General features: G+C 44.6%; 1 protein-coding gene across 4 annotated transcripts in view; it reads right to left on the reverse strand.

Moving 5' to 3' along the window:
* Positions 1-3,153: 3,153 nt before the first annotated feature.
* The window catches only part of LOC130357179 (zinc finger protein 84-like), a 378,316-nt gene continuing 356,730 nt past the window's right edge, over positions 3,154-24,739 (reverse strand). For 2 of the 4 annotated variants that reach the window (XM_056559705.1, XM_056559706.1), the window contains exons 2-3: positions 10,847-10,922; positions 3,154-7,247 (exon numbers count right to left, since the gene is read on the reverse strand). In XM_056559705.1, coding sequence (XP_056415680.1) covers positions 6,046-7,247; positions 10,847-10,913 — 1,269 coding nt within the window. In that variant the 5' untranslated portion in view covers positions 10,914-10,922 and the 3' untranslated portion in view covers positions 3,154-6,045. The remainder of the gene's footprint in view (positions 7,248-10,846; positions 10,923-24,739) is intronic. The other 2 variants (XM_056559703.1, XM_056559707.1) reach the window with 1 other exon arrangement.

Here is a 24,739-nt window from a genome sequence, read left to right on the forward strand (position 1 = left end):
GCCCCCTCAATGCAAGTCTATGGGAGGGGGCTTCACAAGCGGGGCGTGACAGTCACGTAACAAGCCTCCTGCGCTGCACCTGACGCTCTAAACAAACGCCGGGTGCAGCAGGTAGATCCTTTGGATAGGGGATAAGATGTCTAGGGGGCGGAGTACCCTTTAACCCCTTCCCGACCTATGACATACCTGTACGTCATGGGTGGCAAGGTGTTCCCGACCCATGACATACAGGTACGTCATGAACATTTTTGCCGCTACTCGCGGCATCCCGCAGCGCCCGGAAAGATGGTGGCTATCACTGATAGCCAGACATCTTACCATGCGACCACGGGGGGTTTCATCCCCCACCCCCCCCAGCGATCGCTGCTATCAGCTGGTCAAATCTGACTAGCTGATAGCAGCGTTTCGCTATCAGAATACTTAGCAGCGCGGTGTGTGAGTCCGGATCACGGGGATCGGGACACACACTGCTCTGCTAAGTGTCCCTTACCCGTCCCCCGGCGTCACTTACCCGTCCGAGCGGTTTCCCGAGCGGTCCCGGCGCGAGCGGCGTCCTCCAGGCGGTCCCGGCGGCGCTGCGTCCCGGCGGTGAGTTTCCGGCAGCAGTGCGGCATCTTCATTGGCAGCAGTGAGATCGCCGTAAAGCGATCTCACTGCTGCCTCTGGGAGTTTCAAAACTGCAACTCCCAGCATGCCCAGACAGCCTTTGGCTTTCTGGGCATGCTGGGAGTTGTAGTTTTGCAACATCTGGAGGTCCTCAGTTTGGAGACCACTGTATAATGGTCTCCAATCTGTGCTCTTCCAGATGTTGTAAAACTACAAATCTCAGCATGCTCAGTCTGTCCAGGCATGCTGGGAGTTGTAGTTCTCTAACATCTGGAAGAGCACAGATTGGAGACCATTATACAGTGGTCTCCAAACTGTGGACCTCCAGATGTTGCAAAACTACAACTCCCAGCATGCCCAGACTGCCCAAGCATGCTGGAAGTTGTAGTTCGGTAACATCTGATCCTTCAGATATTGCCGAACTACAACTTCCAGCATGCCTGGGCAGTCTGGGCATGCTGGGAGTTGTAGTTTTGCAACAACTGGAGGCACACTAGTTGGGAAACATTGTCCGTTTCCTACCTCAGTGCCTCCAGCTGTTGCAATTGTTGCAAAACTATAACTCCCAGCATGCACTGACAGACCATGCATGCTGGGAGTTGTAGTTTTGCAACAGCTGGAGGGACACTGGTTTGGAAACACTAAGTTTGGTTGCAAAACACTTGAAAGTTTATTACTTAACTTAGTGTTTCCAAACCAGTGTTCCTCCAGCTGTTGCAAAACTACAACTCCCAGCATGCACGGACAGCCAAAGGGCATGCTCGGAGTTTGCAACAGCTGGATGTTTGCCCCCTCCCCCCAATGTGAATGTACAGGGTACACTCACATGGGCGGAGGTTTACAGTGAGTGCTGCAAGTTTGAGATGGCGCAAAATTTGCGCTGCAGCTCAAACTCCCAGCGGCAAACTTGCTGTGAACCTCTGCCCATGTGACTGTACCCTAAAAACACTACACTACACTAACACTAACCTAAAATAAAAAGTAAAAAACACTACATATACACATACCCCTACACAGCCCCCCCTCCCCAAAAAAATGAAAAACGTCTGGTACGCTACTGTTTCCAAAACGGAGAATCCAGCTGTTGCAAAATAATAACTCCCAGTATTGCCGGACAGCCATTGACTGTCCAGGCATGCTGGGAGTTTTGCAACAGCTGGAGGCACCCTGTTTGGGAATCATTGGCGTAGAATTCCCCTATGTCCACCCCTATGCAAATCCCTAATTCAGGCCTCAAATGCGCATGGTGCTCTCTCACTTTGGAGCCCTGTCGTATTTCAGGGCAACAGTTTTGGGACACATATGGGGTATCGCCGTACTCGGGAGAAATTGCCTTACAAATTTTGGGGGGCTTTTTCTTCTTTAACCCCTTATGAAAAGGTGAAGTTGGGGTCTACACCAGCATGTTAGTGTAAAAATACATTTTTTACACTGACATGCTGGTGTTGCCCTATACTTTTCATTTTCACAAGAGGTAAAAGGGAAAAAAGACCCTCTAAATTTGTAATGCAATTTCTCCCGAGTACGGCGATACCCCATATGTGGGCGCAAAGTGCTCTGGGGGCGCACAACAATGCCCAGAAGGGAGAGTGCGCCATGTACATTTGAGGTGATTTGCACAGGGGTGGCTGATTGTTACAGCAGTTCTGACAAACGCAAAACAATAAATATCCATATGTGACCCCATTTTGGAAACTACACCCCTCACGGAATGTAATAAGGGGTGCAGTGAGAATTTACACCCCACTGGTGTATGACAGATTTTTGGAACAGTGGGCTGTGAAAATGAAAAATACAATTTTTAATTTGCACAGTCCACTGTTTCAAATATCTTTCAAACGCCAGTGGGGTGTAAATGCTCACTGCACCCCTTATTAAATTCCATGAGGGGTGTAGTTTCCAAAATGGGGTCACATGTGGCGGGGTCCATTGTTCTGGTACCATAGAGGCTTCCTAAAATGTGACATTCCCCCCAAAAACCCTTTCAGAAAAACGTACTCTCCAAAATCCCCTTGTCGCTCCTTCCCTTCTGAGCCCTCTACTGCGCCCGCCGAACACTTTACATAGACATATGAGGTGTTTACTTACTTGAGAGAAATTGGGTTACAAATTTTAGGGTGATTTCTCTCCTTTTACCCCTTGTAAAAATTAAAAAATTGGGTCTACAAGAACATGCCAGTGTAAAAAATTAAGATTTTGAATTTTCTCCTTCACTTTGCTGCTATTCCTGTGAAACACCTAAAGGGTTAAAACGCTGACTGAATGTCATTTTGAATACTTTGGGGGTGCAGTTTTTATAATGGGGTCATTTATGGGGTATTTCTAATATGAAGACCCTTCAAATCCACTTCCAACCTGAACTGGTCCCTGAAAAAGTACGATTTTGAAAATCTTGAGAAAAATTGGAAAATTGCTGCGGAACTTTGAAGCCCTCTGGTGTCTTCCAAAAGTAAAAACACGTCAATTTTTTGATGCAAACACAAAGTAGACATATTGGAAATGTGAATCAATATGTAATTTATTTGGAATATCCATTTTCCTTCAAAGTTAGAAAAATGCAAAATTTTCAAAGTTTTCATGAAATTTTTAGATTTTTTACCAAGAAATGATGCAAATATCAGTGAAATTTTACTAATAACATAAATTAGAATATGTCACGAAAAAACAATATCGGAATCAGAATAAGTAAAAGAATTCCAGAGTTATTAATGTTTAAAGTAACAGTGGTCAGATGTTCAAAAAATGCCCAGGTCATGAAGGTGAAAATGGGTAGGGTCATGAAGGGGTTAATGTTCCCCGTGTGGTGCGGTGAGTATTACTTACCCCTCCACGATGCTCCGGGGTGCCCTTCGGGTCCAGCGCTGGTCCTCCGGTGTCTTCTCGGCCCTTTCCGGTGACGTCAATACGAAGCTGCGACCGCCGTCCCGTCATCCAACAGGAACGGAGTACGTAGCGAGGTAATGACGTCGCTACATAGGCCCAGTAAGGCCTTGCGGAAGACAGCGGAGGACCGGAGAAGACAGCGGAGGACCGGAGAAGACAGCGGAGGACGGGAGAAGACAGCGGAGGACCGGAGAAGACAGCGGAGGACGGGAGAAGACAGCGGAGGACCGGAGAAGACAGCGGAGGACCGGAGAAGACAGCGGAGGACCGGAGAAGACAGCGGAGGACCGGAGAAGACAGCGGAGGACCGGAGAAGACAGCGGAGGACCGGAGAAGACCAGGAGAGCCCAGCGGAGGCCGAAGACAGCGGCGGGATGCGGTCCAGAGCGGCGGGGACAGGTAAGTACAGCTTCCTATACTTTACATTGCACGAATCCCTCAACATACGATGGATTCGACAAACGATGGCTCGTTTGGAACGAATTACCATCGTATGTTGAGGGAACACTGTATATGGTTTACACATGAGGTTGGGGCTCTAGAAGGACTGTCTACCCACCATTTATATACATGTGCCCTCTTGAGGTGGTTATATCCTCCCCTCATGTTTTTGTAGGTTGCTCTGGTTAGAGCAATTTTACTTGTTTTTAATTGTACAGTGTCTTTTTGTATCCGTGTATTTTCTTATATCTTCTGCTAATAAAGATTCATATTTTATACACAATGACCCAGATTTATCAAACTGTGTGAGAGAAAAAAGTAGAGTTATTTTCCCACAGCAACCAATCACAGATGAGCTAACAAGCTCTGGTAAAGTGAAAGCTGAGCTGTGATTGGCTGCTGTGGGAAAATAACTCTACTTTTTTCTCTCACACAGTTTGATAAATCTGGGCCAATATTGTAGTTACTGATAGGTGTGCACTGCATTTTAATATATCCGTTTTTTTCTCCATTTGTTTTGTACAATATTTCATTTTGGAAAATATTTTTCACATTTTGAACATAAAAATCGCTTCTCCCCTGTGTGTGTTCTCAGATGTTTAACCCCTTAGGGACCAAGCCCATTTTCACCTTAAGGACCAGGTCAATTTTATTTTAGCGTTTTAATTTTTTCCTCCTCGCCTTCTAAAATCCATAACTCCTTTATATTTCCATCTACAGACCCTTTTAAGGGCTTGTTTTTTGTGGGACCAATTGTACTTTGTAAAGAAACCTCTAATTTTACCATGAAATGTACGACGAACCCAAAACAAATTTTTTTTAGGGCGGAAATTTAAATGAAAACCAAACTTTTGCACATTTTGTAGGTGTATAGTGTTTTCACAGTGTACACTTTATGGTAAAAATGACATGTGTTCTTTATTCTGTGGGTCACTACGATTAAAATGATACCCATGGCCAGATACTTTTATATTTTTGTATAAAACTTTTTGTACAAAATCAGTAATCTAAAATTGCCCTATTTTGACCACCCATAACTTTTAAATTTTTCCATATTTAGGGCAGTATGAGGGCTCATTTTTTGCGCCGTCACCTGTACTTTTTATCGATACCACATTTGCATATATAAAACTTTTAGATCATTTTTTATTAATAAAATGTGACAAAAAAAGCAGCATTTTTGGATTTTAAATTTTTTTACGTTAACGCCATTCACCGTACGAGATAATTAAATTATATTTTGATAGTACGGACATTTATGCATGCGGCGATACCAAATATGTTTATAGAAAAAAATTAAGCTTTTTGGGGGTAAAATGGGAAAAACGGACAATTTTCATTTTTATTGGGGGAGGGGATTTTTCACTTTTTTTTACTTTTTATTTTTACATTTTTCAACTTTATTTTTTTTTTACACTTTTTATGTCCCCATAGGGAACTATCTATAGCAATCCTTTGATTGTTAATACTGTTTAGTGCTATGTATAGGACATAGCACTGATCAGCATTATGGGTGATCTTCTGCTCTGGTCTGCTCGATCTCAGACCAGAGCAGAAGACCCCGGGAGACGGCCTGAGCCAGGTGAGGGGACCTCCAGCCGCCATGCTGGATGATCGGATCGCCGCGGCAATGCTGCAGGCGATCCGATTATCCATTCAAAGTATCGCACTGCCTCAGATGCCGTGATCTGTATTGATCACGGCATCTGAGGGGTTAATGACGGACATCCGCGCGATCGCGGATGTCAGCTATTACCGACGGGTCCCCAGCTGCTACTAGCAGCTGGAACCTGCCGTGTATGACGAGAGCACTGTTCCGATGCTCGCGGTCATACACAGGACGTAAATGTACGTCCTGGTGCGTGAAGTCCCGCCAAACCAGGACGTACATTTACGTCCGTGGTCGTTAAGGGGTTAACAAGATGTCTTACTAATACATTTTCCACATTCTGAACATGGCTATGACTTCTTCTTTATGTTTGTCCTCATGTATACATATGAATTTGAGTTTTGGTTAAAACATTAGCCATATACTGTATATGACAACGGTTTCTCTTCTGTGTGAGTTCTCAGATGTTTTACAAGCCTTGAGTTATGACTAAAACTCTTCACACATTACGGACATGAAAATGGCTTCTCTCCTGTGTGAGTTCTCATATGATGCACAAGACTTGATTTTTGACTAAAACACTTTGCACATTGCGGACATGAAAATGGCTTCTCTCCTGTGTGAGTTTTCAGATGTTCCACAAGAGTTGCTTTAATTCTAAAACATTTCACACATTCCGGACATGAAAATGGTCTCTCTCCTGTGTGAGTTTTCAGATGTTTTACAAGATTTGTTTTCTGACTAAAACATTTCACACATTCCGGACATGAAAATGGCTTCTCCCCTGTGTGAGTTCTCAGATGTTTTACAAGATGTGATTTTTTGCTAAAACTCTTCAGACATTCTGGACATGAAAATGGCTTCTCTCCTGTGTGAGTTCTCATATGATCCACAAGACTTGATTTATGACTAAAACTCTTCACACATTCTGGACATGAAAATAGTTTCTCTCCTGTGTGAGTTCTCATATGATGCACAAGTTTTGTTTTGTGTCTAAAACTCTTCACACATTCTGGACATGAAAATGGCTTCTCTCCTGTGTGAGTTCTCATATGATAAACAAGACTTGATTTTTGACTAAAACACTTTGCACATTCTGGACATGAAAATCGCTTCTCCCCTGTGTGAGTTTTCATGTGTTCCACAAGAGTTGCTTTAATTCTAAAACATTTCACACATTCTGGACATGAAAATGGTTTCTCTTCTGTGTGAGTTTTCAGATGTTTAAGAAGATGTGATTTTTTCCTAAAACTCTTCACACATTCTGGACATGAAAATGGCTTCTCTCCTGTGTGAGTTCTCATATGATCCACAAGACTTGATTTATGACTAAAACACTTCACACATTCTGGGCATGAAAATGGTTTCTCCTCTGTGTGAGTTTTCATATGTTCCACAAGATGTGATTTCTGACTAAAACTCTTCACACATTCCGGACATGAAAAGGGCTTCTCTCCTGTGTGAGTTCTCATATGACCCACAAGATTTGATTTATTACTAAAACATTTCACACATTCTGGACAGGAAAATGGCTTCTCTCCTGTGTGAGTTTTCATATGTTTTACAAGATATGATTTATTACTAAAACACTTCGCACATTCTGGGCATGAAAATGGTTTCTCCTCTGTGTGAGTTCTCATATGTTCCGCGAGATGGGGTTTATTCCTAAAACACTTCCCACATTCCAGACATGAAAATTGCTTCTTTCCTGTGTAAGATAAATGTTCAAATAAATAAAATGAGCAAAACACAATACAGTCAACACATCTAGATAACAGGATCCCTTTTTTCTAGGTGCACACGGAGGGGGAGACTTATCAATATGTGTCAGTGTGCAGCCACTTCACAGCATTTATTTTTTGTGTTTTTGGCTTAGGTGCGCCAAATTTATCAAAACGGAGTGAGGTTTGATAAATTTTGCCCAAATTTGAAATCAACTCAGAACTTGCTGTAGGATGTCATTTTTCTAAGGAAAGGTAGAGGTAGAATTAATTAGCAATTTTTTAATTTAAACGTATGTGCAATATTTTTGCACCTTTTTAAAAAAGACACAGTTAATATACCTCATCCACTGCATAGTCACGAATGAATCCCTGCAGTTCATGGTCACTTTTGGCAAAGTTTTACTATTTTAACCTCTTAAGGACTTAGGGCGTACCTGTACGCCCTAAGCTCGGTGTGAAAAACGGGGTCACGTCGTGACCCCCGCATCACACCGGGTCGGTCCTGGCTGCTAACGATAGCGGGGACCCTGGGCTAACAGCGTGCGGCGCAGATCGTTGTGCCGCGTGCTGTTAACCCTTCCGACGTGGCGATCAAAGTTGATTGCCGCGTCTGAAAACGAAAGTAAACCGTTCTCGGCAGCTCAGTCGGGCTGATCGGGACATCACGATAAAATCGCGATGTTCCGATCAGCTAGGACGCAGGCGGAGGTCTCCTTACCTCTCTCCGCGGCGTCCGATCGTCAATTGATTGCTCCAAGCCTGAGCTACAGGCTTGAGCAATCGACCGCCTATCTGACTGATCCCTGCAAAGCTATGGCTTTGCAGGGATCAGCATAGATCAGTGTGTGCAGTGTTATAGGTCCTATGGGAGCTATAACACTGCAAAAAAAAAGTTAACAAAAGGTCATGTAACCCCTTCCCTATTAAAAGTTTGAAATCACCCCCCTTTTCCCATAAAAAAAATAAAAACTGTGTAAATAAAAATATATGGTATCGCCGCGTGCGAAAATGTCCGAACTATAAAAATATATTGTTAATTAAATTGCACGGTCAATGGCGTGCGCGCAAAAAAAATTCCAAGGTCCAAAATAGTGCATTTTTGGTCACTTTTTATATCATGAAAAAATTAATAAAAAGCGATCAAAAAATCGGATCAATACAAAAATGGTACCGATAAAAACTTCAGAACACGGCGCAAAAAATTAGCCCTCATACCGGCCCGTACGCAGAAAAATAAAAAAAGTTATAGGGGTTAGAAGATGAGAATTTTTTACATATAAATTTTCCTGCATGTAGTTATGATTTTTTCCGAAGTACGACAAAATCCAACCTATATAAGTAGGGTATCATTTTAATCGTATGGACCTACAGAATAAAGATAACATGTTATTTTTACCGAAAAATGTACTGCGTAGAAACGGAAGCCCCCAAAAATTACAAAATGAAATTTTTTCTTCAATTTTGTCGCACAATGATTTTTTTCCCCGTTTCGCCGTGGATTTTTTGGTAAAATTACTGATGTCACTGCAAAGTAGAATTGGTGGTGCAAAAAATAAGCCATCATATGGATTTTTAGGTGCAAAATTGAAAGCGTTATGATTTTTAGAAGGTGATGAGGAAAAAATGAAAATGCTATAGGGGTTAAAATTGCTCCAAGTGTTTGTGCAAAAACTAACTGTGCAAAAATTTTGCGCCAAATTTCAGCCAATAAAATGTCAGGAAGGCAATGATTAATATTCCCCAGAAAGAATCAAGTAAAGCCATGTATAAATAACAAAATAATAACTAGTCAGCGGGGGGCGGGGTATTATCGGCTTATCGGCAAGGTAATTGCCGATACCGATAATGCCCAAAATCGTGATTATTGGCCGATAATATCGGCCATACCGATAATCGGTCGATCCCTAGTAAATATATATATTTTTATTGGCATCTGAATTTGATAAGATATCAATGTATACAAGTTACATAAGGGCAAATAATCATGTGAACAATCCCTTACGCATCCAGCACCCACCCTGTATAGAGAAGACTCACCTCCTAAGCCCGCTCCATGCACTCTTAAAGGGGTACTCTGGTGGAAAACTTTTTTTTTTCTTTTTTTAAATCAACTGGTGCCAGAAAGTTAGACAGATTTGTAAATTACTTCTATTAAAAATTCTTAATCCTTTCAGTACTGATTAGCGGCTGTATGCTATAGAGTAAATTTTTTCTTTTTGGATTTCTTTTCTGTCAGGACCACAGTGCTCTCTAATGACACATTTGTCCATTTTAGGAACTGTCCAGAGTGGCATAGGTTTGCTATGGGGATTTCCTCCTGCTCTGGACAGTTCCTGACATGGACAGAGGTGTCAGCAGAGAGCACTGTGGTCGTGACAGAAAAGAAATCCAATAAGAAAATAATTTCCTCTTTAGTATACAGCCGCTTATAAGTATTTGAATTAAGATTTTTTTTAATGTAAGTAATTTACAAATCTGTTTATTTCTGGCATCAGTTGATTAAAAAAAAAAAAAAGTTTCCTCCGGAGTACCCCTTTAAGTCCGCTCCATGCACCCTTAATATATGTTTGATCCCCTCTTGAATACCAGCAACATTTTAGATACTTACACATTATGTGGAACAGATTCTATATAAGAACAAGAAGATCCAGCAGAGACATAGGATGAAATCCAAGATTCTTTATTCCATTACATTAAATTAACAGGACACAGGTCAGGGAGATAAAGTGACGCATTTCAGGCGTTCAGATCGCCCTTAGTCATACTAAAAACTATCAGGTCTTGGCCATGTATATTTAAAGATCACATGGCCTTCTTCCAATAGTACTGAAGAAAATATTAACCCTTTATAAACACGATCACAAGTGAGGAAAGGCACAAACAATAAAAGGAATTACAATACTCTCCAGACAGAAAAGCATACCAAAACATGTAAGGTACTACAGCACCCAGCAAGCTGAGCAAAAATAGCCAAGAAAACAAATTAAAAAAAAAAAGAATAAAATGTTTACTTATACAATTATAATGTACATGTTATGAGGATGAGTAAGGCGGCATGTCACCGGCCGAAACGCGTCACCTCCATGCCTGTCCTGTATGCTGCTTGCATGATAAAATAAACCACATATCTGTTTGAAATTGCTGCACTGAACCTCCTCCTTTCCTGATTGCATATCAGTGAATCCGCACCTGTCCGTGCTGCAGCGGGTCCACGCTGGGTGAGCTGATCCGACTTCTCTCTTGTTACAATTATAATGTTATATTACATTCCTCTCTTATGATCATGGATGTAAAGGGTAAACATGCTTTCCAATCCTATTGGTAGGAGGTCATGTGATCTTTATATACACATGGCTGCAGCCAGATAGTTTTTAGTATGACTAAGGGCGATCTGAACACCTGAAACGCGTCACTTTATCTTCCTGACCTGTGTTCTACACTGCGCCCACTCCCTGTCTATGATGAGCACTATCAATACAATATATATCTCCACCACTAAAAAGCAGGAAGAAATATCTTAAGGAACCTCAGTCTGCAATTTATAATGACAGAATAAAACATCAGATGTATGAAAGGCTCTTACCATTCTCTGATATGGGGTTTTCTAGTCCACTCATTGTTCCTCCAGAACTTTCCTGTAAAGATTCCATATTATAGACCTGAGGAAAAAAACATAAAGGAACCTTAGTTTATCTTCTATCCAGGTGAGCGTTACATCCCCCCTAGAAGGTATGAACCAATCTGCACAAGGATCTCCTCAAGTGGTGATCACATAGGATCCACAATCATCCCAGTCTCTTTCCTACAATTATTGTGGGGTTCAGTGATGGCCGCAGACAGGGCCAGACTGGGACTAAAAAGCCACCCTGGACACAACCCTACCAGCCCACATACAATATACACACAACATAAACAACAAATATGGCTGCTTTCACACTATAAGGTTCTCCCGTTAATACAGGTACGTTTGAAACATAATTATTAACACACGTTAAACAACCCCATTAAAGTCAATGGGTTTTTCGTTTACCCTTTGTCACACGTTATAGCCCGTCATGACTAACGTACGTTAGTTGTGACGGGAGAAATAACGTGACGTGCACAAATTTTTCGCACGTCACAAGAAACGGGTATATTAACGTATGTTATTTTTAACATTGAAGTCTATGGCCGACATACGTTAGAAAATACACCCGTTAATGCCCGTTATTATAACGGACATTATTTTTACTGAGCATGCTCAGAAGAGGTGACATCAGTAGACTACTGCAGTGCTGAGGGACTACTACTACTCCCATGATGGAACAGACTTGTTTCCATGATGGGAGTAGTAATTCCCCACTGCGGGAGTCTGCCAGTGGCTGGGGAGGTTACATTAGTGTTTGTACTACTACCCCCATCATGGAACAGACTCTGTTCCATGATGGGGGTTATAGTACAAGGGCTGAGGCATTGATCGCACCGGGTCTCACTTCTGACACCCGATGCGATCAGAAGTTATTAAGCAGGGGAGCAGGCGGCATGGTCCTCAACCCTGCTATCACCGATGTATTTTTTACTTTCATTTTTAAATTCCCCGCGGGGAGCCCTGAATGGCCGGTACTGAGGAGCCAATCAGGGCTCCCATGGGGTTTTAAAAATGGACAATGTGAGGGGACATATGTATAATAAGTGTTTATTGGGGGGGCATAGAGCGCTATATATCTAGCCCCTGCCAGCGCATTAATTAGTAAAAATATAACCCCCGCCAGCCCATTTATAAGTATATATCTATACCCCCGCCAACGCATACTGTGACCCCGCCAGCGCATATAAGTATATAGCTATACCCCCGCCAGCGCATACTGTGACCCCGCCAGCGCATATAAGTATATATCTATACCCCCCGCCAGCACATACTGTGACCCCGCCAGCGCATTTGTCCTAATTTTCTATTGCAGCACTATAAGTGACAACCAAACCTATCAGAACGTATTCAGCAGCGCCCCGCCAGATGATCCTGACAGATAGACTATTCATTCATAGTGCCGGCGGCTGTATATGTATATAGATGTGCTAGAGGGCAGACATATAGCGTTATCTGCCCCCACAGCGCTTCTATATACATATGCAGCTGCCGCGATATGAATAAATAGTATATCTGTCAGGATCATCGGCCGAGCGGCTGCTGGATGCGCTCCTGACATATATACTTGTCATATATAACGCTGTACAAATGTGCTATATATGACAAGTATATATGTCAGGAGCGCATCCAGCAGCCGCTCGGCCGATGATCCTGACAGGTATACTATTCATTCATATCGCGGCAGCTGCATATGTATATAGAAGCGCTGTGGGGGCAGATAACGCTATATGTCTGCCCTCTAGCACATCTATATACATATACAGCTGCCGCGATATGAATGAATAGTCTATCTGTCAGGATCATCTGGCGGGGCGGCTGCTGAATACGTTCTGATAGGTTTGGTTGTCACTTATAGCGCTGCAATAGAAAATTAGGACTAATGCGCTGGCGGGGTCACAGTATGCGCTGGCGGGGGGTATAGATATATACTTATATGCGCTGGCGGGGGGGTATATATACTTATAAAAAATACATCAGTGATAGCAGGGTTGAGGACCATGCCGCCCGCTCCCCTGCTTAATAACTTCTGATCGCATCGGGTGTCAGAAGTGAGACCCAGCGCGATCAATCCCTCAGCCCCTGTACTACAACCCCCATCATGGAACAGACTCTGTTCAATGATGGGCGTAGTAGTACAAACACTAATGTAGCCTCCCCAGCCACCAGCAAACTCCCGCTGCTAGGGATTTACTGCTCCCATCATGGAAACAAGTCTGTTCCATGATGGGAGTAGTAGTAGTCCCGGCTGTGGGAGTCTGTAGGCAGAGGTGTAAAAACGTCTGTACATGACGGATGTTTTGTAGCATCCCTTAATTCACCTGTTATTAACCCCTTAAGGACACATGACGTACTGGAACGTCATGTGTCCACTCCCGATCTATAACGCGGGGCCACGGCGTGGCCCCGCGTCATAGCGGGTCGGGCCCGGCCTCTAACAACGGCCGGGACCCGTGGCTAATAGCGCGCGGCATTGATCGCTGTGCCGCGCGCTATTAACCCTTTAGACGCGGCGTTCAAAGTTGAACGCCGCGTCTAAAGTGAAACCGAAAGCATCCCGGCTAGCTCAGTGGGCTGTTCGGGATAGCCGCGGTGAAATCGCGGCATCCCGAACAGCTGACAGGACAGCGGGAGGGCCCCTACCTGCCTCCTCGCTGTCCGATCGCCGAATGACTGCTCAGTGCCTGAGATCCAGGCATGAGCAGTCATCCGGCAGAATCGTTGATCACTGGTTTCTTATGAGAAACCAGTGATCAACATAGAAGATCAGTGTGTGCAGTGTTATAGGTCCCTATGGGACCTATAACACTGCAAAAAAAAAGTGAAAAAAAAAAGTGAATAAAGATCATTTAACTCCTCCCCTATTAAAAGTTTGAATCACCCCCCTTTTCCAATAAAAAAAAAAACACAGTGTAAATAAAAATAAAAATAAACATATGTGGTATCACCGCGTGCGGAAATGTCCGAATTATAAAAATATATCATTAATTAAACCGCTCGGTCAATGGCGTGCGCGCAAAAAAATTCCAAAGTCCAAAATAGTGCATTTTTGGTCACTTTTTATATCATTTAAAAATGAATAAAAAGTGATCAATAAGTCCTATCAATGCAAAAATGGTACCGTTAAAAACTTCAGATCACGGCGCAAAAAATGAGCCCTCATACCGCCCCATACACGGAAAAATAAAAAAGTTATAGGGGTCAGAAGATGACAATTTTAAACGTATTAATTTTCCTGCATGTAGTTATGATTTTTTCCAGAAGTCCGACAAAATCAAACCTATATAAGTAGGGTATCATTTTAATCGTATGGACCTACAGAATACATATCAGGTGTCATTTTTACCGAAAAATGTACTACGTAGAAACGGAAGCCCCCAAAAGTTACAAAACAGCGTTTTTTTTTTCAATTTTGTCGCACAATGATTTTTTTTCCCGCTTCACCATAGATTTTTGGGCAAAATGACTGACGTCATTACAAAGTAGAATTGGTGGCGCAAAAAATAAGCCATCATATGGATTTTTAGGTGTAAATTTGAAAGAGTTATGATTTTTTAAAGGCAAGGAGCAAAAAACGAAAATGCAAAAACGGAAAAACCTCCGGTCCTTAAGGGGTTAAACGTCTGTTAATAATACATAATAACATACGTTTATTAACGGGTGAACTTCATAGTGTGAAAGCAGCCTATGAAACAATTACAATATCTTATAATTCCTTCTACTTCCAGTCACCTCAGAGATGTTCTAGTCACCATACATGGACCCTCCACACACTCAGGTCTCTATCTCCAGTCAGTGTCTCCAGTGTCCCAAGTATATTATCCTGGTATATTCCCCAATATGAGCCATGCTGGGGTCTTTTATACCCTTTTCACCATCAGATTGGCCTCCCCTCCCCCACCTACAATATGTAAAGTAAGAATGATGGGGCCAGAACCTGTCCAACCAGTTTTAGCATTCTATGGCCTCCTGGGATCAGCCTTCATTTACACATTGTATTGTAGGGTGGAGACATATTGGTCACACCCCTATTTACATCTGTAAGAGATACTGGGGATACTCCGAGACCTTTTCATATGATAATCAGGGGAAACAATCAGCATTTTCTCTCCTGATGAGGAACATTGCCCCATAGGTCCCACCCAACTTTTCTCTAAAATAAATACACAACTGAGCTGGTGGATAAAATCCTTCACAATGTATTACTAAAGGTTAAATAAATTATAATTTAATCAAAAAATTTAATTCGCCAAGATTAAATAATTTAATAATTTTGACCAAAATACCAAATACTCAAACCAAATTAAATACCAGAACTATAATAATAAACATGTCCACACAAGACTTCCCTTCTCCTAATCTTCACCACAGGCTGACTGAGCTGGAGACACCAGAGTCCTGTATTTAGGCGGAAAACCTGTTCCCGCCGTTGGGCCTGTAGCCAATCAGAATGCTGTTGGGGAGCAGAAGCATCGCTGGGCAGAAGATCTCGGTTGCCGGGCAGAATCTGGACGTCCAATCAGAACCAGGAATCCATCTCTTATCAGAACAGTTGTTGCTGGGCAGAATAACTACCATAAGTACAGAAACAACCTGTGGGGAAAAGGTGGGGGAGGGGGAGAGCACAACAACATGTATACTGGGAACCATGATGTCTTGTGTCCCTCCACCTCCAGACATGACACCATACACAGGACTCTCCATCTTTATCTCACATAGATGTAATTCTCCATATTATATCACATACAACATGTTATAAGGATTTCACAGACCAAACCTCCATATTTCCTGCACATATAAAGAAGGTTTATGACACAAAGAGGAACGAGACCTCAACATGACAGAAAATGACAATACATGAGGACGACTCTAGGTGAGTATTCCATGGATTACAGCAGGCAGTGCCGCCCTGAACCTCACTGAGATATGAAGATGGGGTCCAGGGGCGGACTGACTGCCGGTTCATTCGGCTGTGGTCTGAAGGCCCGGCCGGGTAAAGGGCCCGGATCCCCAGTCAGACAAGCACTACTTTCAGCTGATTACTTTCTCTATATAAATATGGGATGAAGAGGACCTGATTGATGGCTCCGCCCCTAGCACAGGAAGAGGACGGGGCCGAGAGCTGACAGGCCTCCCAGGAACACAGAGCAGCTTCATGTGAGGTGAGAGATGTCCCTGTGTCCTGCCTCTCTCCCCTCTGATCAGCAGTATATCCTGGGGCTGGTTGATGTGTATAGTAGCCGCCCAGTGGGGTCACTTTCCCTCCTCCAGTGTTCATAGGTCACGAAAAGGTCACATTACAAGAACAATTTGGGGGAAAAAATTTCCCAAAATTGTTCTTGTAATGTGACCTTTTCGTGACCTGTGGACACTGGAGGAGGGAAAGTGACCCCACTGGGACGACAACACGTGGACACACTGCTTGTTTATTTATCATTAACCACTTAAGGGTACATTCACATGTACATGATCTGCTGCATATTTTGTGCAGCTGATTTTGCAACCCATTAGCTTCAATGGGTAGCAAAATCATCTGCAGAAAATATACAGCAGATCCTGTACTTGAGAACTTACCCTAAGTGCTCATTCACACGGACGGATCCACAGTGTATTTTACGCTGCAGATTTGCCGACAATGGACCCTACAGTGCTGCCTCCATCTGTGTCTGCTCATAGTGGCAATCCGCCGCTACGAGCAGACACGCTTCAATGTGCATGTGCAGTGTACTCGCACACATCGCAGCCGCTCCTTCTGCTCCCTGAGCTAGGCCAAGAGCAGCAGCAATGTGTGCGAGTATACACATTAGGGATCGACCGATATCGTTTTTTTTAGGGCCGATACCGATAATCGGTGGTGGTTAGGGCCGATAGCCAATAACTTATACCGATATTCCGGTATAAGTTATCGGCTATTTATCCCCCCGCGACACCGCTGCAGATCATTGATTTAAAGCGGGCGCTTTAAATCAATGCACAGCAGTGGCCTTTGCGGTGCCACAGGCCGCCGCCGCCACCCGTTTCTCTCCCCCTGCCTGTCCGAGGGTCCTGAGACCTATCACCACCACTGCTCCCCCCACCACACCGCGACCGCCGCCGCACCGCACCCGCCCCCCCGACCCACCGCACCGCGACCGACCCCCGCACCGCATCGGCCCCATTGCCTCCCCCATCCCCGGTTTTATAATTACCTGGCTCCACACTCTGGCTCCAGTGGCGTCCTCCTGAACTGTCACTGTGCGCACTGACGGTGACGTCGCGCACGTCAGGTCACTCGTCATTGCGCACAGCGTAACGCAGGACGCAGCAGGAGCAAGAAGTAGCGTGGGCTCCGGGAACAGGTAATTATAAAACCGGGGATGGGGGAGGCAATGGGGGCGGTGCGGTGGGGGGTGCAACGCGGTGCGGCGGGTCGGGGGCGGTCGCGGTGCGGGCGGCGGGGCATTATCGGCAAGGTAATTGCCGATACTGATAATGCCCCAAATCGAGATTATCGGCCATACCAATAATCGGTCAATCCCTAATACACATCGAAGAGTGTCTGTTCGTAGCAGCGGATTGCCGCTATGAGCAGGCACAGATGGAGGCAGTACTGTAGGGTCCATTGTCGGAAGATTCGCACCATAAAATATGCTGCGGATCTGTCCTTGTAAGTGAGCCCTAAGGACACAAGTAGAGATGAGCGAACTTCCAGCAATTCGATTTGTCACGAACTTCTTGGCTCGGCAGTTGATGACTTTTCCTGCATAAATTAGTTCAGCTTTCAGGTGCTCTGGTGGGCTGCAAAAGGTGGATACAGTCCTAGGAGAGAGTCTCCTAGGACTGTATCCACCTTTTCCAGCCCACCGGAGCACCTGAAAGCTGAACTAATTAATGCAGGCTAAAGTCAGCAAATGCAGAGCCGAGAAGTCCCTGACGAATCGAATTACTGTAACTTCACTCATCTCTAGACACAAGGCGTACATGTACGCACAGTGCCTGCTCCCACTGTGTTGTATAAATCATTAGCTGGAACCCTCGGCTAATGCCAGACATCACCAATCAGGCTGAAGCCCGACATTAACCCTTTAGATTCAATGTTGTTGAATCTAAGTGGCCCTGTATATAATCACTTATATGGTATACAGATCCTGTGTACAGCTGGTATATACTGCTATAAGGGAACTGTATGGGGGAATAATGGTGTGTGTACAGTGACCCCCCGACCTACGATGGCCCCGACATACGATAATTTCAACATGCGATGGCCTCTCAGAGGCCATCGCATGTTGAAGGCAGCATCAACATACGATGCTTTTGTATGTCGGGGCCATCGCATAAACGGCTATCCTGCAGCGCTGACTGCTTCAGCTGCCGCCGGATAGCCATTTACGGTGCGCCGTGTGCTCCGGTGATGGTCTCCTACCTGTCCTCGAGGCACCCGGAGCGTCCTCTTCACGATCCCCTGCATCGCCGGCGCTCTCCATCGTCGTCATCACGTCGCCACACACGCCGTCCCGTCATCCAATAGGAGCGCTGTGCGTAGTGACGGCGACGTGAGAGCGACGATCCCGGAGAAGAAGAGACGTCCGGAGCGTCGGGGACACCACGGGGACGTGGCGACAGCGATGGAGGGCGACATCCAGGGCAGCGGTGATGGTCCGGAGCGGCGGGGACAGGCGAGTACAACTTCCTATACTTTACATTGCACAGATCCCTCAACATACGATGGTGTCAACAAACGATGGTTCATTTGGAACGGTTTGCCATCGTATGTTGAGGGACCACTGTATAGTGGTTTATTTCAGTACAGTATGTTGGTATTATCCAGTTATTGTGTAGTGGTATATATTTCCTTCTTGTGTACAGGTATTATTGGTGGTGAAAAATTCTTACCTACGTTATAAATATATTTCATTTTATATGTAGAAGTGGTGCATGAGGAGGGATTTGTGTAGAAGAGGGGTGGGGCAGAGGTGTGGCCAGGGGCTGACTGGGGGCTCTTGCTTCATTTGGTCTGGGGGCCCCGAGTGTTGTCAGTCCGCCCCTGGTGGGGTCTACTATTCACAATACAGTGACCCCCCGACCTACGATGGCCCCGACATATGATCAAATCGACATACGATGGCCTCTCAGAGGCCATCGCATGTCGATGTCAGCATCGACATAAGATGCTTTTTTATGTCGGGCCATCGCATAAAGTGCTATCCGGCAGCGCCAAATGCTTAAGCTGCTGCCGGATAGCAGCTTAATGTTCCCAGTGTGGTGCTGTGAGTATTACTTACCCCTCCACGATGCTCCGGGGTGCCCTCAGGGTCCAGCGCTGGTCTTCCGGTGTCTTCTCGGCCCTCTCCGATGACGTCAATACGCTGCTGCGCACGTCATCTAATAGGAATGGCGTACGCAGCGGCGTAATGACGTCGCTACACAGGCCCAGTAAGGCCTTGCGGAAGACAGCGGAGGACCGGAGAAGACAGCAGAGGACCGGAGAAGACAGCGGAGGACCGGAGAAGACAGCGGAGGACCGGAGAAGACAGCGGAGAGCCCAGCGGAGGCCGGGGTCACCATCGGGAGCGGCGGGGACACCATCTCGAGCGGCGGGGACAGGTGAGTACAGCTTCCTATACTTTACAATGCACGAATCCCTCAACATACGATGGATTCGACAAACAATGGCTCGTTTGGAACGAATTACCATCGTATGTTGAGGGACCACTGTATATGCACACTGACTATGCAGGGACCTTAAAGCGTACCTATCATATCTCAGAAAAAAAAAAAAAGTTATCTGTTGCTCAGTGCCTCATCCTGATCATATACATATAACTTCATATGTCTAGCTTCTGTATTTCTTTTAAAATCAGCTTATATCAGATCACACTGATTTTCCATCTTCTCTCAGGCAGGGGGCGTGTCCCTCTCCTACCCTCACTATACATGACTAAACTTCCTCCCTCACTGTGTCACTGAGCTGTCAGCCAATCACTGCACTCTGCTTTGTAACCCTTTCCTCTGTGGTTTTTTGCTGCACATGTTACACAGAGAGGAAGAAGGATTACTGGAGTTTGCCTGCTGTTCTCCTTATACACTATGTAGTAGGGGTGTGAATTGGCAAGAATCTGGCAATACGATACGTATCATGATACACGTCTGATGATACGATATATCCCGATTCTGTCTCAAAGACGATATATTGCGATTTTTTTCGCATAATGAGGTTGTATGAGGGCTAATTTTTTGCGCCATAATCTGTTTTTTGTATTGGTGCCATTTTGGTATTGATCTGACTTTTTAATCTCTTATCTTTTTTTTCTGGGATATTATAAAAATTGCAATTCTGTGTTTTTATTTTATTTTTAACATTTACTTCATTTACCGTATGGGATAAATAATGTTATATTTTAATAGTTCGTACAATTACGCACTCAGTGATACCCCAAATATGTTTATTGTTATTATATTTACATGTTTTTATATAGGAATAGGGGGTGATTTGAACTTTTAACATGGAAGGGGTTAATGTGTGTCTTTTAAACTTTTATTAAAACATTTTTTGTTTTACACTTTATTAGACTTTCAGGAGGAATCACTAGATTCCTCATACAGATCAATAGAGTTCTATTGAACTCCATTGATCTGTGTGCTCTGCGAGCCAGGCTGGCTCTGCGATCGCCGCATGCTGGCTATTAGCGGTGTCCCCCAGCTACTGAAATCAGTTGGGGGCTGCATAGTACGGAGAGGGCAGGAGTCCAGAGCCTTCTCCATTCACCCCTCTGAGCGCCACCCTGCTTGCCCGAAGCAGGACTAAGGGCCGGAAATTTCACCTGCCCGGCGCCCAGAACTGCATGTCTGGGGCGTCGGGAGATAGGAATTCCACATCCCTGAAAAGATCAATTCGAAAATATTTTGAATCGATACAGTATCGTCTAATGAAATATCGCGATACTTGACTGAATCAATTTTTTCCTACACCCCTACTATGTAGTAGAGCCCTGCGCGGGACTGGTTTTTTCAATCCCACTCCCGATGATTTTTTGTCCAATCCCGTCCGCTAACATAATAATGTACAGATACTAGGGTGCAATACTCTGTACATATTCCCCATGTATAACAGTGTGTGTAGTACACACACTGCTATACAGGGGGCGTATGTGCAGAGCATTGCACTCTAGTGTATGTACAGATGTGAATTGCAGTGACTATGCTGACTCAGAGGCCCTGGGTCACTGACCGATGCAATGCTCTGCACATACCCCCATCTGTATAGCAGTGTGTGTAGTGTACATTCCTATACAAGTGGGGGTATGTGCAGACTGCAGAGCATTGCACCCTAGGCTTAAGGTCTATAGAAGTCCCTAGGGTGCAAAGCTCTGCAGTCTGCACATCCCCCCCCCCCCCATGTGTATAGCAGTGTGCGTAGTCTACATTACTACTGGGGTGACACTGTAACAAACCTCCTCCTCATGTAATCTCCTTACTACTGGGGTGACACACTGTAACAAACCTCCTCCTCATGTAATCTCATTACTACTGGGATCACACACAGTAACACCCCCTTCCTCATGCATCCCCTTACTACTAGGGGTGTAAATCGGCAAGAATTTAGTGACACGATATGTATCGCAATACACGTATGACGATACGATATATCCCGATTCTGTCCCAAAACAATATATAGTGACTTTTACGCACCCAGTGATACCAAATATGTTTATTTTTATTATGTTTACATTTTTTTTTATATAGGAATAGGGGGTGATTTGAACTTTTAATATGGAAGGGGTTAATGTGTGTATTTTACACTTATATTTCTGTATAAAAAATTATAATGTTTTAATAAGATTCGGGGGGCTCACACTATATATATATATATAAATATATATATCGAGGTTACTGTGTTGCATGTAACCCACGTGCCAAAATAGGAATAAATTGAGAAAATACAATACATTCTTCAAGAGATATATCGTATATAGTCGAGTATAAGCCGACCTGAATATAAGCGGAGGCCCCTAATTTCACCCCAAAAACCCAGGAAAAGTTATTGAATCGACTATAAGCCTAGGGTGGGAAATACATCATCCAGACCCCCGTCATCACCCCCCCCCTTCATCATCACCGCCTGTCAAACCCTTCATCAGTGATCTTCAACCTGCGGACCTCCAGATGTTGCAAAACTACAACTCCCACCATGCTGTGGACTCCCACCCGGGCATGCTGGGATTTGTAGTTTTGAAACCTCTGGAGGTCCGAAGGTTGAAGACCACGTCGGCCTTCGTCATCATCCAGACCCCCGTCATCATTCCCCCCCCCCCCCTCTCTCTGTGCGGCGTCAAGGCAATGTCACTAGTCCGGGGCAGGCCTGGAGCGTGGAGAAGAGGGCCCCCCGGTGAAAATGGACAGCCCGGAACGACTAACCCTCCACACCGGACGGTCCCTGCAGCATAGATGGCCCGGACCAGCTCACCCTTCCTTCCCACCAAGGGGAGGTGAGTACAAAACAAAAGGGGGGGGGGGGGTCTGGATGATGACGAAGGCCACAGTGGTCTTCAACCTGCAGACCTCCCAAGGTTTCAAAACTACAACTCTCAGGATGCCCGGACAGCCGATGGCTGAAAATCGTGCTGAAAAACTCGGGAAACGCCCAGTTTAGAAGCAAATCCCCATAGCAAACCTCTTCTAAACTGGGCGGTTCCCGAGACAGGTGTCATCAGAGAGCACTTAGACAGAAAAGAACAACCTTAACTTCAGAAGCTCATAAGTACTGAAAGGATTAAGATTTTTTTAATAGAAGTAATTTACAAATCTGTTTAACTTTCTGGAGCCAGTGGATATATATATATAAAAAAGTTTTTTCCTGGAATACCCCTTTAATAAATACAATGTTGCAATTGCTGGTGTTCCACAGAGTAGTATGTAGAATTAGAACTGGTGCTTAGCTTAGCGTAGATAGTGGAGCTTCGTGCTGCAGACTGGCATGGCTGGGCAGCCGGCTCGGTGTAGATGTCCGCGCGGTAAATGGATGGATTCCCGGTGACCTCCAGGTATAGCACGGGATGCACCCGGCAAAATAGATAGTTGTAAGGATGTGATGATTGGAGCGGTGGATAGGTGCAAATGATCCGTAGTGCTGCCAGGCGGCGTCCTCGTGGCTAGGCGCGCGCGCGCCTGTACAGTGGTCCCGATATAGGGGGGTTCCAGCTGTCGCAAATGTGCATAAACGGAGGTAATAGTCTTTGTATAGGTGGTCTGTATAGTATCAATGAGTTAGCTAAACGCGTTTCGGAGAGACCCCTTCTTCAGTAGCTGTATATAGTGTACCCCATGTTAGTTCGGGGTTTAAATAGTCTTTCTGCTTTGATTGGTAGCCATTTTGAGTATGGTGTAAGTCTTGGACTGGATTACAGGTGATTGGTAGGGAAATGGGAAGTACAATGGATATTAAATAAATATAGAAGAATATAAAAAAAATATATATATAAAAAATATAAAAATAGGTTAGGTTATATGTACAACTAGTCTATAAATATATATTGACGTAAAGGTAGATATGGAGGAGGGATTGGACATATGGAAAACTAATAAATGAGTAAATATGGAAAATAGATCAAGAAAATACCTATACAGATAAATACAGATACTTAACTATATCAATTACACACATTATATATATATATATATATTGTGACGATCCGTCTTGGGGATTAGCTCTGGGATCGTCCTGGACCACGCCACAGGATGCGTTTCTTCTCAATAAATCAGCAAACAAACGCTTATAATGCAAATCTGGCACCTTGCCAGTTTTATTAGACAGGTTGCAGGGAAAGAAATAAACAAAAAGCAGGAACAAAACAAAATCCTAGACCGTCTGGTCACTGACTAAACAGATCAGCTTGTCCTGACTAACAACCGCTGAGCTTCCCTCAGCCGGTTAAACTTATGTCCCCTGCAACCTTCTACTCACAATGTCACTCTCTTAGAGCCCCTCATAGCTCGGGCTGTGTACTCCTCAGCAGCCTCTGTCTCTTCCCTACAGCCCACATGCTGTCTCCTAGGAAGAGCCTAGATTAGACTGAGTCTCCATCTCATATACACTTCCCTTCCTTCCTGCCTCATTACTTAAGAAGCAGGTGAGAGCTTCTGCAGGGTGAGCCAAGGAAATACACCCTTTCCTTGCCACACTGCCACATATCCCCCCCCTTTGCTCAGACCACCGGGAAGGAGCACATGTATTTGAAAGGCAGAAACCATCTGCCTTTCCTTTCTCTTGGACAACTTTTGTCCCACAGTCTCTGAAGTCCTTGACTTTTTTCTTCCGGACTTTTACCAGCCACCAATTGCAAGTCTCTCGGTCACACCTCTCCAGTACCAGGTTCTTCACCCTGGTGTGGGCAGGGTTCTTGAAATTAAGGAGTGAGAGGACCGATGCTTCTAACCTTTGTCTTCTTCTGGCTTGCCGGACCGCTGCCTCTGCTTCAGAGAATCTTTCGGCCTCAGTGGCTTCACCAACCACTGTCTTGTTCTCTGTACCGTCAGAGGACCTCTGACACGGGTCCATCTCAGTTTCAACTTTAGAGGACTTCCCACCTGGTTTCACCTCAGTCTTGACTTCAGTGGATTTCTCACATGGTTTCACCTCATCCCTTAAAGCTTTCTCTTCAGGAGCACTAGCTTCCTCAGGTTTGGCTTCAGAGTCTTTGGCTCCCTCAGATTCTTGTGTAGAATCAGCTTCTACTACTGCAGCTTCTTCAGGCTTACTCTTCTCTTCACCTGTAGCTTCAGTTGTGCCATTCTCTTTACTCACAGCTTTTGAGGTTGACTCTGGTTTAGCTTCTGCTTCAGAGGATTTCTCTGCATCAGCATTACCTTCAGAAT

Source organism: Hyla sarda, chromosome 2 (assembly GCF_029499605.1).
Source record: "Hyla sarda isolate aHylSar1 chromosome 2, aHylSar1.hap1, whole genome shotgun sequence".
NCBI lineage: Eukaryota > Metazoa > Chordata > Amphibia > Anura > Hylidae > Hyla > Hyla sarda.